Source organism: Typha latifolia, chromosome 2 (assembly GCF_019914945.1).
Source record: "Typha latifolia isolate L0001 chromosome 2, TyphaL0001v2, whole genome shotgun sequence".
Classification (NCBI taxonomy): domain Eukaryota; kingdom Viridiplantae; phylum Streptophyta; class Magnoliopsida; order Poales; family Typhaceae; genus Typha; species Typha latifolia.
In genome coordinates this window covers 13030186-13043177 of record NC_133087.1, presented here as the reverse complement: position 1 = coordinate 13043177, position 12992 = coordinate 13030186, and the positions used below count along the sequence as shown (strand labels likewise).

The 12992-nt window shown below is 36.4% G+C and overlaps 1 protein-coding gene across 1 annotated transcript; it reads right to left on the bottom strand.

Annotated features, from left to right (window-relative positions):
• Positions 1 to 1506: 1506 nt before the first annotated feature.
• Positions 1507 to 5182, bottom strand: LOC140782273 (U-box domain-containing protein 45-like). The gene is made up of 2 exons (XM_073128755.1): positions 4765 to 5182; positions 1507 to 2633 (listed from the first exon to the last, which is right to left on the bottom strand). The coding sequence occupies exons 1-2, from the start codon at positions 5007 to 5009 to the stop codon at positions 1781 to 1783; spliced, it is 1098 nt and encodes a 365-aa protein (XP_072984856.1). The 5' UTR covers positions 5010 to 5182; the 3' UTR covers positions 1507 to 1780.
• Positions 5183 to 12992: the final 7810 nt, after the last annotated feature.

Genomic DNA, 12992 nt, shown 5'->3' with positions numbered 1-12992 from the left:
AGAAGTTCATAACTCTGGGATGAGAGTGGAAACCAACATGCAATTTATAAGAAGGTATGCAAGTTAGAGATTGGACAAACACTAATGTTGTGTGTGGCTAATTTGTTTTAGTTGTGGGCCCAGATTTGTTGGGTTAAGGATCTATTAATCTCATCAAGCCATATTATACCCCAATGTTGGGGTTTATATTCAGAACTCGCAATTAGAATCTAGCTATCTAGAGAGATATTTTCGAGAGAATTAGCTATTAGTTGGTTCGGTAAGTCTTTCACGGTCGATATATATATATATATATATTTATATATGAAGCTTTGTTTGAAAATTAATTTTGAGCCTGAGATGATGAATCAAGCTTATTCCATTTAATTCCAGGCCGAATTTATAGTTTTATATCTTTTCACATAAAATAAATTAAAGAAGATATCTATGGAAAGCTTCTATCTTGTGTGTTCCTGAGATGTGTTTTATGGTTCTATTTATATTTTATAACAAATGAAATAAAAACCTCAAGAGATAGCAGTTGCTGGGCAAGGACTGTGAACAGCTTGGTTATCTATCACTTATCAATTCCTTGGATCCTCTTACCTTCAACAAAATACTCTGTCTAGAAACTGGAAAGGTTTTAATTATATTTGTTTCAGTTAGGTTTTAACTACTGTGAGATGTTGAAAGGGAGAGGAACTCTAATTAGTATGTTGGCCCATAAACCAGTGAAAATTTATATTTTGTCTAGAGTAGATGTGTTATATTTTTAGAGATAAGTATACCAAAATTGCATGAATTATTGTTTGCTTTTATATAAATCTCTTAATTTATTTTTCGTGACACATTGACTGTCTCATCTATATTAAATTTTCTAAATGCCTCTGTCACTTTGATATTTTTATTATAAAGGAAGAGAGAGAGAGAGAGAGAGAGAGAGAGCGCAATGAGAGTAAAATAACATTTGTTTCTTTTCGTCTAAACATAGTCAATTGGGTAAGAGATATATATAGGGTTGAGGGATCAAAGTGCCACAAAAAAATATTGTGTAGTAATAGTTCATGAGATTTAGGTATAATTATCTCATATTTTTAAATTACTATGATAGGTTTTGAGAGATTCTCTTGGGAGAGCTTGTATACCCTAAACAATTTTTGGCACTTGTCTTTCACTTTTGCTTTTGTTACTTGTGGTTGATATGCTATCCTCAATTATCTTTGGGCAGAATAAGAGTATGCTGGGTACTCCAGCAATAGATATGTTCTACCTATTATATATCACTCTGTTTAATCTCTTGGTAAAATATTTAGCAAACTTGTACCTATGCAATGTCCAAGTATTGATATATTAAAAACTGAAGATAATGAGGCAATATCATAATTTGGAAGAACACTGTCTAATATGAGGAATATTGGTTGATGGTTTGCTTTCAAACAACAATGGAAGAAGTACTTCAGTTCATCTAATATTTCTACCTGTACTAAGAAAGGAATAAGTGGCATGCCCCCAAGTACAAACTCAAACTAAAACAGAAGCAAAGATCACTAGGAATTAATTAAAGTATCAAGCTATCAGCACAAACAGCTGAATGTTTATTTTTCTATTAGCACTTACCCTGATAAAACATCCACAAAGTAAAGACAACACAAAGGCCTAACTATAACTATTAACACTTTTTACCAGTCACTGCGAACCATCACAGGCCTGGACTGGCATCATCTTGCTATCGTATTATTTTCTCCATCATAAATTTGATCATCCATATGACTGGAACATTATGTAGGAAGACAAACTGGATCTACTTTGAGGATACCTGAGAAGGGCAGTTACCAACGGGCATCTTGGTAGGGGTGCAAACAAAAGCCCTTTGCTGCAAATGCCTCCAGCTCTGCTCCATGCTGACTTGAACCATTTCAGCCAACATCTTCTTTGCCTTTCCTGCACAGTCCTCGCCATCTATATGAGACACGATGCTGGTCACAATGTTTTCAAGGGTGTCTGCATGAAACTGTGATCTTGGATATGGGGAATTCCTCAGCAGCTCAAGAAGTGCATGCGCCTTCAATCTGGATTTGGGTGTCCCATGAACTGTGAGCTCTAGAAGACCGGGAATCACTCCTTCATTGAGAATAACCTCTCTATATCTGCATCTGTCAACCTCACACATGCTCAGTAGTGTACCGACAGCATGTTCTCTACCCTGTTGAGAGCCTTCTTCGAGAACTTCCACGACAGTGAGAACTCCACCGTCCTCAGAAGTCAGAGCTGTCCTAGCTTCTTCAAAACCCATCAACGATTCCAGAAGTGCACAGCATTTTTCAGCTGTTTTGGATGATTTGTTGCAGTCCTTCAGTATGTCAACTAGAAGGGGAATAGGTTGGAGTGAGAGGATAATCTTTAGGTTATCTGTGATGGTGGATAGATTGTAGAGAGCCATAACTGCATCAATTTTAGCTTGTGGATTTCCATCTGCAAGGATCTTCATGAGGAGAGGGATTGCACCAGAGGTACCAATAGTTGCTTTGTTGCTCGATGAAGCAGAGAGAGTTAGAAGAGTGGCAGTTGCGTACTCCTGTATGTTCAGATTTATGGACTGTAAGAAACCAAAAAGTGGTTCAAGTGCACCAGCATCCACAATCTTTATCTTGTTCCTGTAGATAAAAATTATGACAGGTTTAGGAAAAATAACAGTAGCGATGCCATAGTAGACAACAGTTAAAACATTAAATGGTTACAAAGAAAAACTAAGAGGGCTAAGACAATATTGAAAGTTCAATCATCAAACACTTGATAGTCAACAGTACATACCAAATAAAGAAGCATAAAAGGCACCATGTAATTGGGCAATTGACTAAGTACCCTTTTCCTTAGAAGTAGCTATATGTTCAATGCTAAAAGTGATCTTTCATGAGCATCTTTCACCCAGACATCTATCTACACATGGCTCATATACAATGCAACAGAAACAATAGACATTTTAAACAGCAAGGAACTCTGGATGGAAAACCATCCCTTGGATTTCTGTCTGTAACAGTGCTTTGCTGGATCACATCATACTGAAATAGTTACATCAAGAAACAGTATGCCAAAGCTCAAACTTTATGCCTTGATATTAATATGTCATTGATCCTCTAATAATTGCCCTCCAAGTCCTATGTTGAGACAACGATAACAACTGTGAACATAGAAAACTGACAACATGTGTGAAGACCTAGCTATAAGTATTGGGCCTATTCTACTTGGTTGTGTTCCTAATACATACAAGTTGGGTTCCCACTGTCCAAGTATGGATATTGAACTGCAAGACAAGAAACTTGCTCTTTGTTATCCCAAAAAATTAAGCCAAGTGACTGTTGCCATATAAACAGGTTAAATCCTCTTCAGAAAATCTTTGGAACAGCCAATATACCAACCTAAATGTAATCAAGATTAAAGAGCTCTGCATCTTCTCATCTCAAGAGAAAAAATTCTTCCTCTTCTCATTTTATGGAGTTGAAAAGAATTGCCAAAAAATGTAAAAATTTGAGAAAGAAATCTAACCAAGATAGAATGATGCATAATCTCTGAGTTCATCAACGAAATATTTACTGCCAGTCAAATGTTAAACAGAAATCTAGATTCCGGCAGAGAATAAAAACATACGAGAGAAACAAGGTACTGCACCACTATTGTCATCTAGATTATGTTGAAACTAACAAGTTCTGAAAGCTAAAAGGAAGGGTCGCTGAAAGCTGCAATTCACTCCTGGATTTGCAGATTTGGAGTAACTCCATATATAGCTCAGGACAAGATGTAGTGCTAATGTGGACTCATAGAAGACTAAGAGTTCTGCTATCTCTGCAGGAGCTCTTGGTTACAAAATATGAGACTTTTATACTTCTTAAATCCTTAAATTGTCCAGATAAACAAATGGAGAGTGAAAAGGGAGTAAAAGGGCAATTTTATAAGAGAATAAAGAATTTCATTCTCATAGGTTAGGAAGGGAGAAGATTTAGCTACAAAGTGAACTAACCTAACTTACCACCCGTCTCTCCCACATAAATATAGGAACATACTAGCATACGGATGTCCCTTTTTTAGGACCAACTCTCCTTAAAGGGTAAGAACAACACAATAGATCTATGTTATGGAACTTTCCATTTAGACTTTTCAATTCTTCTCTTTCTCTTGCAATGGGCATGCTGGTTTGAATACACTGGCTATTCATCCAAAAAATGGAGCGACAGAGGTGTCACCAGTCTGCAGTTAGATCCTGAAAACAATCAATGATCATCCCTGCAGTGAGACTGTTTAATCTTCAACCAATGTTCCACACACCTCCAAAGCCTAGGTAGTCCCTATTCCTATCTACTTAGATTTAATTAAGAAACTTCCATAATTAATTACTGTTATTTATCACAGAGTAGGAGCAATTTTGATTCTAGGGTGCAGGTGCTATCCTTCAAGATCATCAGATCTTCAAAGTAAAAGAGCACGAGTCAAATCAATAAGATCTCACACGTAGGAAATTAATCCCATAGATCCTCCAACGCAACGATTTATCACCATCATAGAAGGCGAAATACAACACCATCATCTAAAAATCCTTCAAAATTCTCAACCTTGAGATGACATAATTAGCAACCATTTCACACCAACACACGCACAAACAATCAGAAAAGGGGAAAAACTAAAACATTAATCATGCTGAAGAACACAACCCATACTCTAAAAATAAATGGAAATTAAATCAAATTATACCCCAAAAAACAAATTTTATAGAAAGAACTAGAAAGGCCGAACCTTTCATCCTTAACAGCAAGATTAAGGAGGGCAAGGATCGCCGCCTCGCTGGCATCCACGCTTCCGGAGTGAAGCATCTGCACGAGTGGCTCCACCGCTTCCGACAGCTTCCTCCGATTCCTCGACGACGTCTTCGTCAACCTCCGGATCTCCCTCGCCGCTTCGATCCTGATCTCCTCCTCCCCCGACCTGATCCGCTCCACTATCCCCCTTTCGCCGGAATCCTTCGTCTCCGGCGACTCCATCGCCTCTACCTATCTATCTCTGTCTCAGTCTGTCTGTCCTGTCTCTCTCTCTCTCTCTCTCTCGATCTCGAGCGGTGAGGGGAACCAGGGGAGGGAAGAGCTCTTAGGTGGCCTCTTTTATACAAGATAACGGTAGAACTTCACGGCGCCGACGATTTCCTGACGTCGCCGTCAGTTATCAGTATTCGGCTCGCCGCTTGTCTTGTAGCCCAACGGCTCGTGTCGGCTAGCTCTCGACTGGGATATCTCCCCCCACAAATCAAATACCCACCGTTGGTTTAGATTCTGATTGTCATCGGACGGCTGCTACGTCCGCGCACTGGTCCGGAGGGCTAATATTTCTTTGTTTTGAGACAGTTGACATGTGACCCCACACTATAACTCTCTAGATAGACACGTGTCATTTGGCGAGATCATCCATCTCGGTGGTCCACGGTGGCTAAGGGGTCGTTGAGTGGACCACGTGACCGCCCAACAAGAATCTAAAACGTGAACGGCTGTGGATTTAAATAATTTTATTTTCCCCCACTTTGATTACTGTTTGATGACATAGGAGTTTGATATTTTTGTGCGAAAGGGACGTTATTTATGATGAGTTTTATTTCCATCTCTCCTAGGTGGTCTAGAGGAGGGCTGATAGTTTTTAGATTTTTAATTTTATAATCAAAGTAGACATCCTACCAAATTTATACATCACTCCTCCTTATATCTCACCAAATCCCGCCACAGATACTTGGCTCTAGTGCACTCTATCAGTAGATGCTATCGAGATTAGGGCTCAGAGAAATTTCATAAAGCCTAAACACTTTCAAAAGAGTAGGAATAATTGAGATCTTTCACAGGATACATCACTCTTTTCTAATAGTAATAGGTGAGGACCTATATAAAGTTAGAAAACAATTAATGGAAGAAGAGTACATCACTTTGATCTTTTTTATCTCCTAGATAGAGATTCCAAGACCCGATCTCTTGTACGTATGGCTATCGACGGCGATGCAAAGCATGACAAAAATATAATAAATATCTGAGGCTATGCCGCACAGTCACGTTTTGTTTGGGGCCCATCAAATTCTGCCACCTTAGCTTGGAAGGAGGACCAGATATTATTATTATTATTATTTAATATAGACACGGATAGTAGATTTATTTATAATATCCCCGAATTCCAGAACTGAATAACGGATATATATTTATTATTTCAAGTTTTTTTAACATGTAAGAATGTATATATAAAATATAACCTGACATCTTATTGGCCGTTTGCCGGATGGTGTGAATTTGGGCGTGAGACTCTTCTGTCACAAAGTGCCACGTTTTACATAACGGTAATCTTTTCCCTGCCGTTAACGGCACAAGTAACGACAGTCAGGCTGCAGACGGCTCCTCAGGCGGTCAGATAAAAAAAAAAGTTAGGAAATATTAATATTAATAGCTCGCGTGGTGGTTAAGTAAACGGCGTCGAAAGGAGTCCGTAACTTTATCCCCTTCATAGTTATCCGGTCACATGCCCATCATATCCCATAATAATTATTAATTTTAATGTTAAAAATCGAAAGGTACAAGAAAAGGAGGAGGCAGAGAAAAGAAAAAGAAAAAGAAAAAGAAAAGAAAAAAAAAGGCGATAAAAAGGAGGGTGTTACGTCTCCCGGCCGTAACACTTAAAATTACGTTGCTTACGCTAGACATCACATAAGACATAAGCTGTGGGAGAGACACGTGTGGCACAATTCTTGGATCTGGAGTAGTGGGGCCCATTTGCAAGCGGCCAATGCCCTGATAGCTGAGGTGGTACTTAGATTCCAAGGTACAATTTGCAGCTGGAATGGGACAGATACAGGTCTGCATAAATAAATTAATAAATTTATGTATAGCTAGTATTTATCAACTTAATTATATTTTATTTTTTAATTAATAATAAAAGACTCTTACGTACTTATTATTATTATTATTATTATTATTATTATTATTATTATTGTATATAGTTTTGAATGCCTTAGAATAGGCTCACACTTCTTGGAAAGAATTTTTGTTATTTATATTCAATCTTAATCTATTAGAACTATCTTTAAATGTCTTATATATGAAAAGTCTTTGTCATATATCTTCTAACCATTTTTTTTTGTTGATTATAACTCTAGCTTGAAAACTTCTTATTTTATTCTTTGAGTTTATTTATATCTATCTTTCACTCCATCAAGTATTGCATAGCTTATGTTAGAGCTCATAAATAGAATCTAGATACATTAAATAAATAAAATTATATTTGAAGCATACAATTTTTTAATTATAATGAATATAAATAAAACCTTTGCAAAAGTAAAAAAAAAAGAAGGAAAAGCCAACTAGCTATAGTAAAAATACTATAACTTTTAAAAGTTTAGGAGGGTCATTAGTACACTCTTGGTTATATGAGACTATGCCACTAATATGGAATGCATAATGTACTATATCATGCAGTGACATAGATAATAGAGCTGATAGCCCTTTTATTTGAAATGGTTGGTTCCAAATTGCCTAACAAATTGACTCAACTTTTATAGTTGCAAAAGGAGTATCACTGATTACTTTATTAAATAACATTCTTGGTATATTACCTTAGTATCATTTTTTTCTTAAGAAAAGGAAAATGTAAGTGGTCATATACAAGGAGAAAAACATTTCCTTGTCTCTTTATTTTTTCACCACAAAGCACAACTAATAAATACTAGATCAAATAACAACAAGCATAATCCTTTATGGAGCTCTTTCTCATTCTGATTTTTAAGTTAGCTCACAAAATTAAAATAAAAAAATTGCATCTCTTGTTTAAATGCAGAGTTTTTGACCAAACTATATCTATGTTAAAATTTATTTACCAAAAATAGATTAGTCTCAAACTTAAATACTAAAATCGGTCTGATATATTATAGCCCTAATAGTAAAATACTTAACTGTTAAGTATTTTTCTAAATAAACACCTTTTTAAGCTAAGGGATATTAAGCATTATGTAAGGCATTTTAATAGAAATGCTGACAAGATTAGTATTTTATATAAGAAAACACTAATCATATTATCATTTTAAGGCAAAATGACTAACGGTTAACCGTTTTACTTGCGGCTACAATAAAATAGATTAATTTTAATATTTAAATTAAAAAGAGTGATCCATTTTAATAAATAAGTTAAAAGAATAGATTTATTTTGGTCTAACAACTCTATAAATGCATGCTTACATGGTTGGTGTACTTCTCTTCTTGAGCAAAACCCATGGTTGGTGTACTTTCCTAATCCAAACAAAGGAGAGTCCTCTCACAAGCTCCACATGTTCCAACTGCATGCATATATGACTACATACTTCTTGATAATTTCTCACAACCTTTTACTTTTGTCCATTCCTTTATTTTGTGGCATACAAAGAGGCAAAGACAAGCAAATGGTGTCATTATACATGGATGATCTACTCCAACTTGTTATGCTTAATATTAGGTAGGAGTTATATGAGATGTGTAGAGGTATAGATAGCATTGCATTTGACAATGGACTGTTCAACAAATGAATTATTAGAACTTAAATGGAATGGCCCCAAATCTATTTATTGGTGGCCTACCATCAAGTTATAGTACAAATGAATCTGATTGCATGATAGTTACAGTGCATGGACAACAATCTTTTAAATTCAAATTTATATATAACATTACTGTTCGTATTTATATTCGGGTTAATTACACGTAGACCATCTACTATTGCCCCTTTTTCGCATATTGGTGTATCTTTTGGTATACGAAATTGACTTATCTAAAATCTTGGAAATATTTATTTAAAAGATATTATTTGGCTGGCAAACGATCAAATTTAGACATTGAGAAGATTATTAATTTTTTTGTTGTTAATTAATTTATTATTTTGGGAAGATATTTGATAGTTCAGAACTTCAAAGTGCAAAAAAATTAGGTTTTTTTCTACATAAATTTAAAATTTAAAATGTCATAATTGCCACTGAATTTTTTAAATATCATAAGTTTTTGAAATATCATATTTTAATTATTTGATAGTTGCAATTAGGTTTAAATGTTTAATAGAATATTCATATAATATTGCTAGCAATTGTTGTTAAAACTAATAGACATATATAAAGAACTAAACTATCCTTCCTTTCTTAAAGTTTAGTGTAGAAAACATCTATTTTCTTGGCACTATGATATTGGATGATAATATATAAATTTTGAACTATTTAAAACAATTAATTTATATAACAACAATATGGCATTTTCTAAATCCAAATTCAGTTTTAATCATGATTAATTATATTCAACTTATGCAAATGATATTTTTGAAAGAGAACAATTATTTCGACGATAATTATCATAAGGTTAGACGAATATAATTGGCGTTATAATATATACTTTGAATGTTTTTCTGCGGCTACTAAAATTGTTTATGATGATGGTGGTGATACGAAGAAGCTACTCAAAATTTTTCATACATATATGGCAATGCATGATCAACTAATCATGCTCATCATCTATGTTAGGTGGAGTACAATCTAACAAATGATATGCAACCACCAATTAATAGCACACAGTAAAACCTACATGCACCTACACAATGCAATGAGGGTAGATGATCCATCAAGATCATGCTACATGATGCATTCCATGAGCTACAAATTATAAGAAGGTCAGCGATATGGACAGCATCTTGAAATGGTTTCAATAAGGTTGCAAATATTAAATGACACGTTTGCTATAATTAATTATTGACCCATCTAAAAGACTATTGTTGCTCTTCCATTCTTATTCTTATTCATTTCATGGATCATGTGGATTGATGCAAGACTTTGATGGAGAAATAATTTTGACGTCTATCAAAATATTTTTTTTCTTCACACAAATACCCTTTATGCTATTTTTCAATAAAAATAAGGTTAATTCTTAATATCTTAATGCTAAAGAATGTATTTATCTTTTATATATAAGATGTTCAAATTTTAGTGGTTAGTTAACTGTACAAAATATTGGCATAAAAATAATAGGATATGCATGGAAAGTTAGTGTGTTTTGAGAGGTTTACAAGTAAATATTTACGTTACAAGTGTGTACATATAAATAAGTGATTTTTGAAGGATATATATATATATATTCACTTATGTATACATAAAAATAATTTTGGTTAATCAACTGTAATTTTTAGGATCTTCTTAGCATTTCATATTTTGATACATCTATTGGGCTCTTTCTCTAATAAACAAGCATGCTAGGAAGTCTAATGTTCCAGTTTTTTGTTTTAATTCCTTTTTTACTTTCCTAATAAAACACTAAAATATATTATGGTACTGGAGAAAGAGATTTGAGTAGCAAATTATTATGTGGATATTAAATTAGTACTTACATTAATTATAGCAATATATATATATATATATATATGTCCATGTATGTAGTCAGGATTGAGATGATTCCAGTTTACTATTAGTTTCTAGTTTCTATGGAGTTTCTAAGCAACAAGGGAAAGCAAGTATCCATCTCTAACATTCATGGGCCTGCAATTGGAGGAGATTTTCTTGGGCCTGAATAAGCTTTGGAATTTGAGGCCATTCTTGATAAATTTGTGTCTAATGAAGGTTATTATTGCGTTGTTACTCGTTGATGGATTACATTATACTTATAATTTATGGAGTAAGAAGTATCCTTGCCCTAATGATTTACTAAAGAAAGACTAATTTTGAGAGTAATAGGTTTTATATGGAAAATTCGGTAGCAGTTTAGCTAAAACTTGAGCTGTTAAGTAATAGACTAACAATGTTAACTTAACCAAATGGCCGTGCTAGAATTTTTATTTAACGGGATCAAAATATTTATTATATTTGTTTTTAATTTATATCATATTAATAATATTTGACTTCTAATAAATAAAAAATTATTAAAATTGTATACTACTACTACTACTCCTACTCCTACTACTACTACTACTACTACTACTACTACTACTAATAATAATGATAATAATAATTTGAAATACAAAAGATGTTATAAAATCTTAACATCAATCATAGCCCTCACATAAATCCTGTGGCGGAGCTAAGATTTATTTAGAGGGTCAAAAATTTATTTTCTTTATTTTTAATTTTTCTCATATTAAATAATTTTTAACTTCTGATGAAGTATAATAATAATAATAATAATAATAATAATAGGAAGAAATATATTAAATCTGCCAAAATATATTTATCAAATATTAATTGCAAAAATTTGAAATATAAAATGATGCTATCTAATTTTAAATATTAAAATCATAGCAACGACTAATAAGCTATCTAGTTGAATAAAATGGAGGACGTCGAATTCAAATAATGGATATAATATTCTTATAAGCATACAAAATTAATTAAATCTCACAACTCAGCACAATGATGTACCATAGAGAAGTTTTCTTCTAAACTGATGACTTGGAATTACCCAAACAAAAGAAGAAGAGAACTTTTTTTTTTTTTTTTTTGAGTGCAAAGAGCTGAGGTCAGCTATTTATTGAATTTTGCCACCACGTGTCAGTGTCGGCAGTTAAAAGCTTACATAGTTCCGGTGGAGTGTTGCTCAGACGCTCCACTTGGCAGTAACCCGATGCCACACTAGCCCTCGCTGTTGCCCAGTCAGCGACCGAGTTGGCTTCTCTCCCCACATGGGATAACCGGACCTCACCAACGCCATTGGCGAGCTCCGCACATTCGCGCGCTAGGTTACGGACGCGCCATGGACCGAGCTCCGGCTGCTACAAGCATCTGATGGCCTCGGTGCAGTCCGACTCTATCTCGAGTCGAGAGCCTCTTCTCACCATCTTCAACGCCAGTCTAATGGCCTAGAGTTCCGTTTGGAGCGCCGAGGTACCCGGGCACGGCTCCCATCCCGCCTGAACAAACTCTCCGTCGGCATTTCGAAATATGGCCGCTGCTCCGCCTTGGGGCGCGCCTGCTTTCAACGCTCCGTCAGTGTTGGCTTTGCTCCAGCCCGGCTCCGGCGGTTCCCAGGGCTTCCTTATCTTCCTTGGCTTCGGGTTCTTCTTTTTGTTTATGCATAGGTACTCCTCCGCCATTTCAACCGCGGCCCGGACCACGGCTAGTTCCGGCGACCGCTTTCCTCTAAACACAACTCCGTTTCTGCTCTTCCACAGTGACCACAGCGTGCATGCTATTAAACCTTTTGCCCGTCCATCCTCCTCCGCGCTTACGTTCCACGCTTTGGTGATCCATTCTTGATCGATCTCCGCAGTCTCCAGCCTCTCTCTGGTGCCCAGGGTTTTCTATACCTCCCTGCTGTATCTGCACGAGAACAGGAGGTGCTCACTTGTCTCACTGAACAGACCGCACATGGCACAAGGATCCTCGGGGCCAACGTGCAAGTAGTGGAGGTACGCTCGCGTTGGGAGCCTACCCCACAGGAGCTTCCAGCAGAATACTCTGATCCTCGGAGCCACCTGCAATCGCCAGAGGTTACTCCACCCTGCCCAGAGTTGGTCGCTCTGAGGAAGCAGGGATTGGTATATCGCCTTAACCGAAGGCGTTCCCCTTGGGTGCGGCCACCATATCCATCTGTCCTCACTGGTGGTGGCACCCATGGGGAAGGTTGCGATCTCGAAGGCCAGCTCCATTCCTGCCTCTCTGACCAAACTCCCCAGATTCCTTTGGTGTTCGCAGTTGAGGTCTGCCACACTCAGGTTTTCTTCCATTAGCCTAGGTGCCAGGACCCTTGGCAGTCTGGACCATGGGACCTCATGCAGCCATGGATCGAAAGCGGCGCGAGTGCCTTTGCCGTTCCCTATCATCACTCGGCATCCCATTCTTAGCTGAGAAGCTGTTTTGGTGAGAGCTCGCCACATCCAGGATGGTTGGTAGGTCTTCGTCATCTCCCACGGGTGCAGGCTCCCGTATTTGGCCTGCATTATGTTAATCCATGGCGCCTGCTCCCTGTTTAGCATTTTGAACACCAGCTTACCCAGGTGGGCAGTTCTGGCTT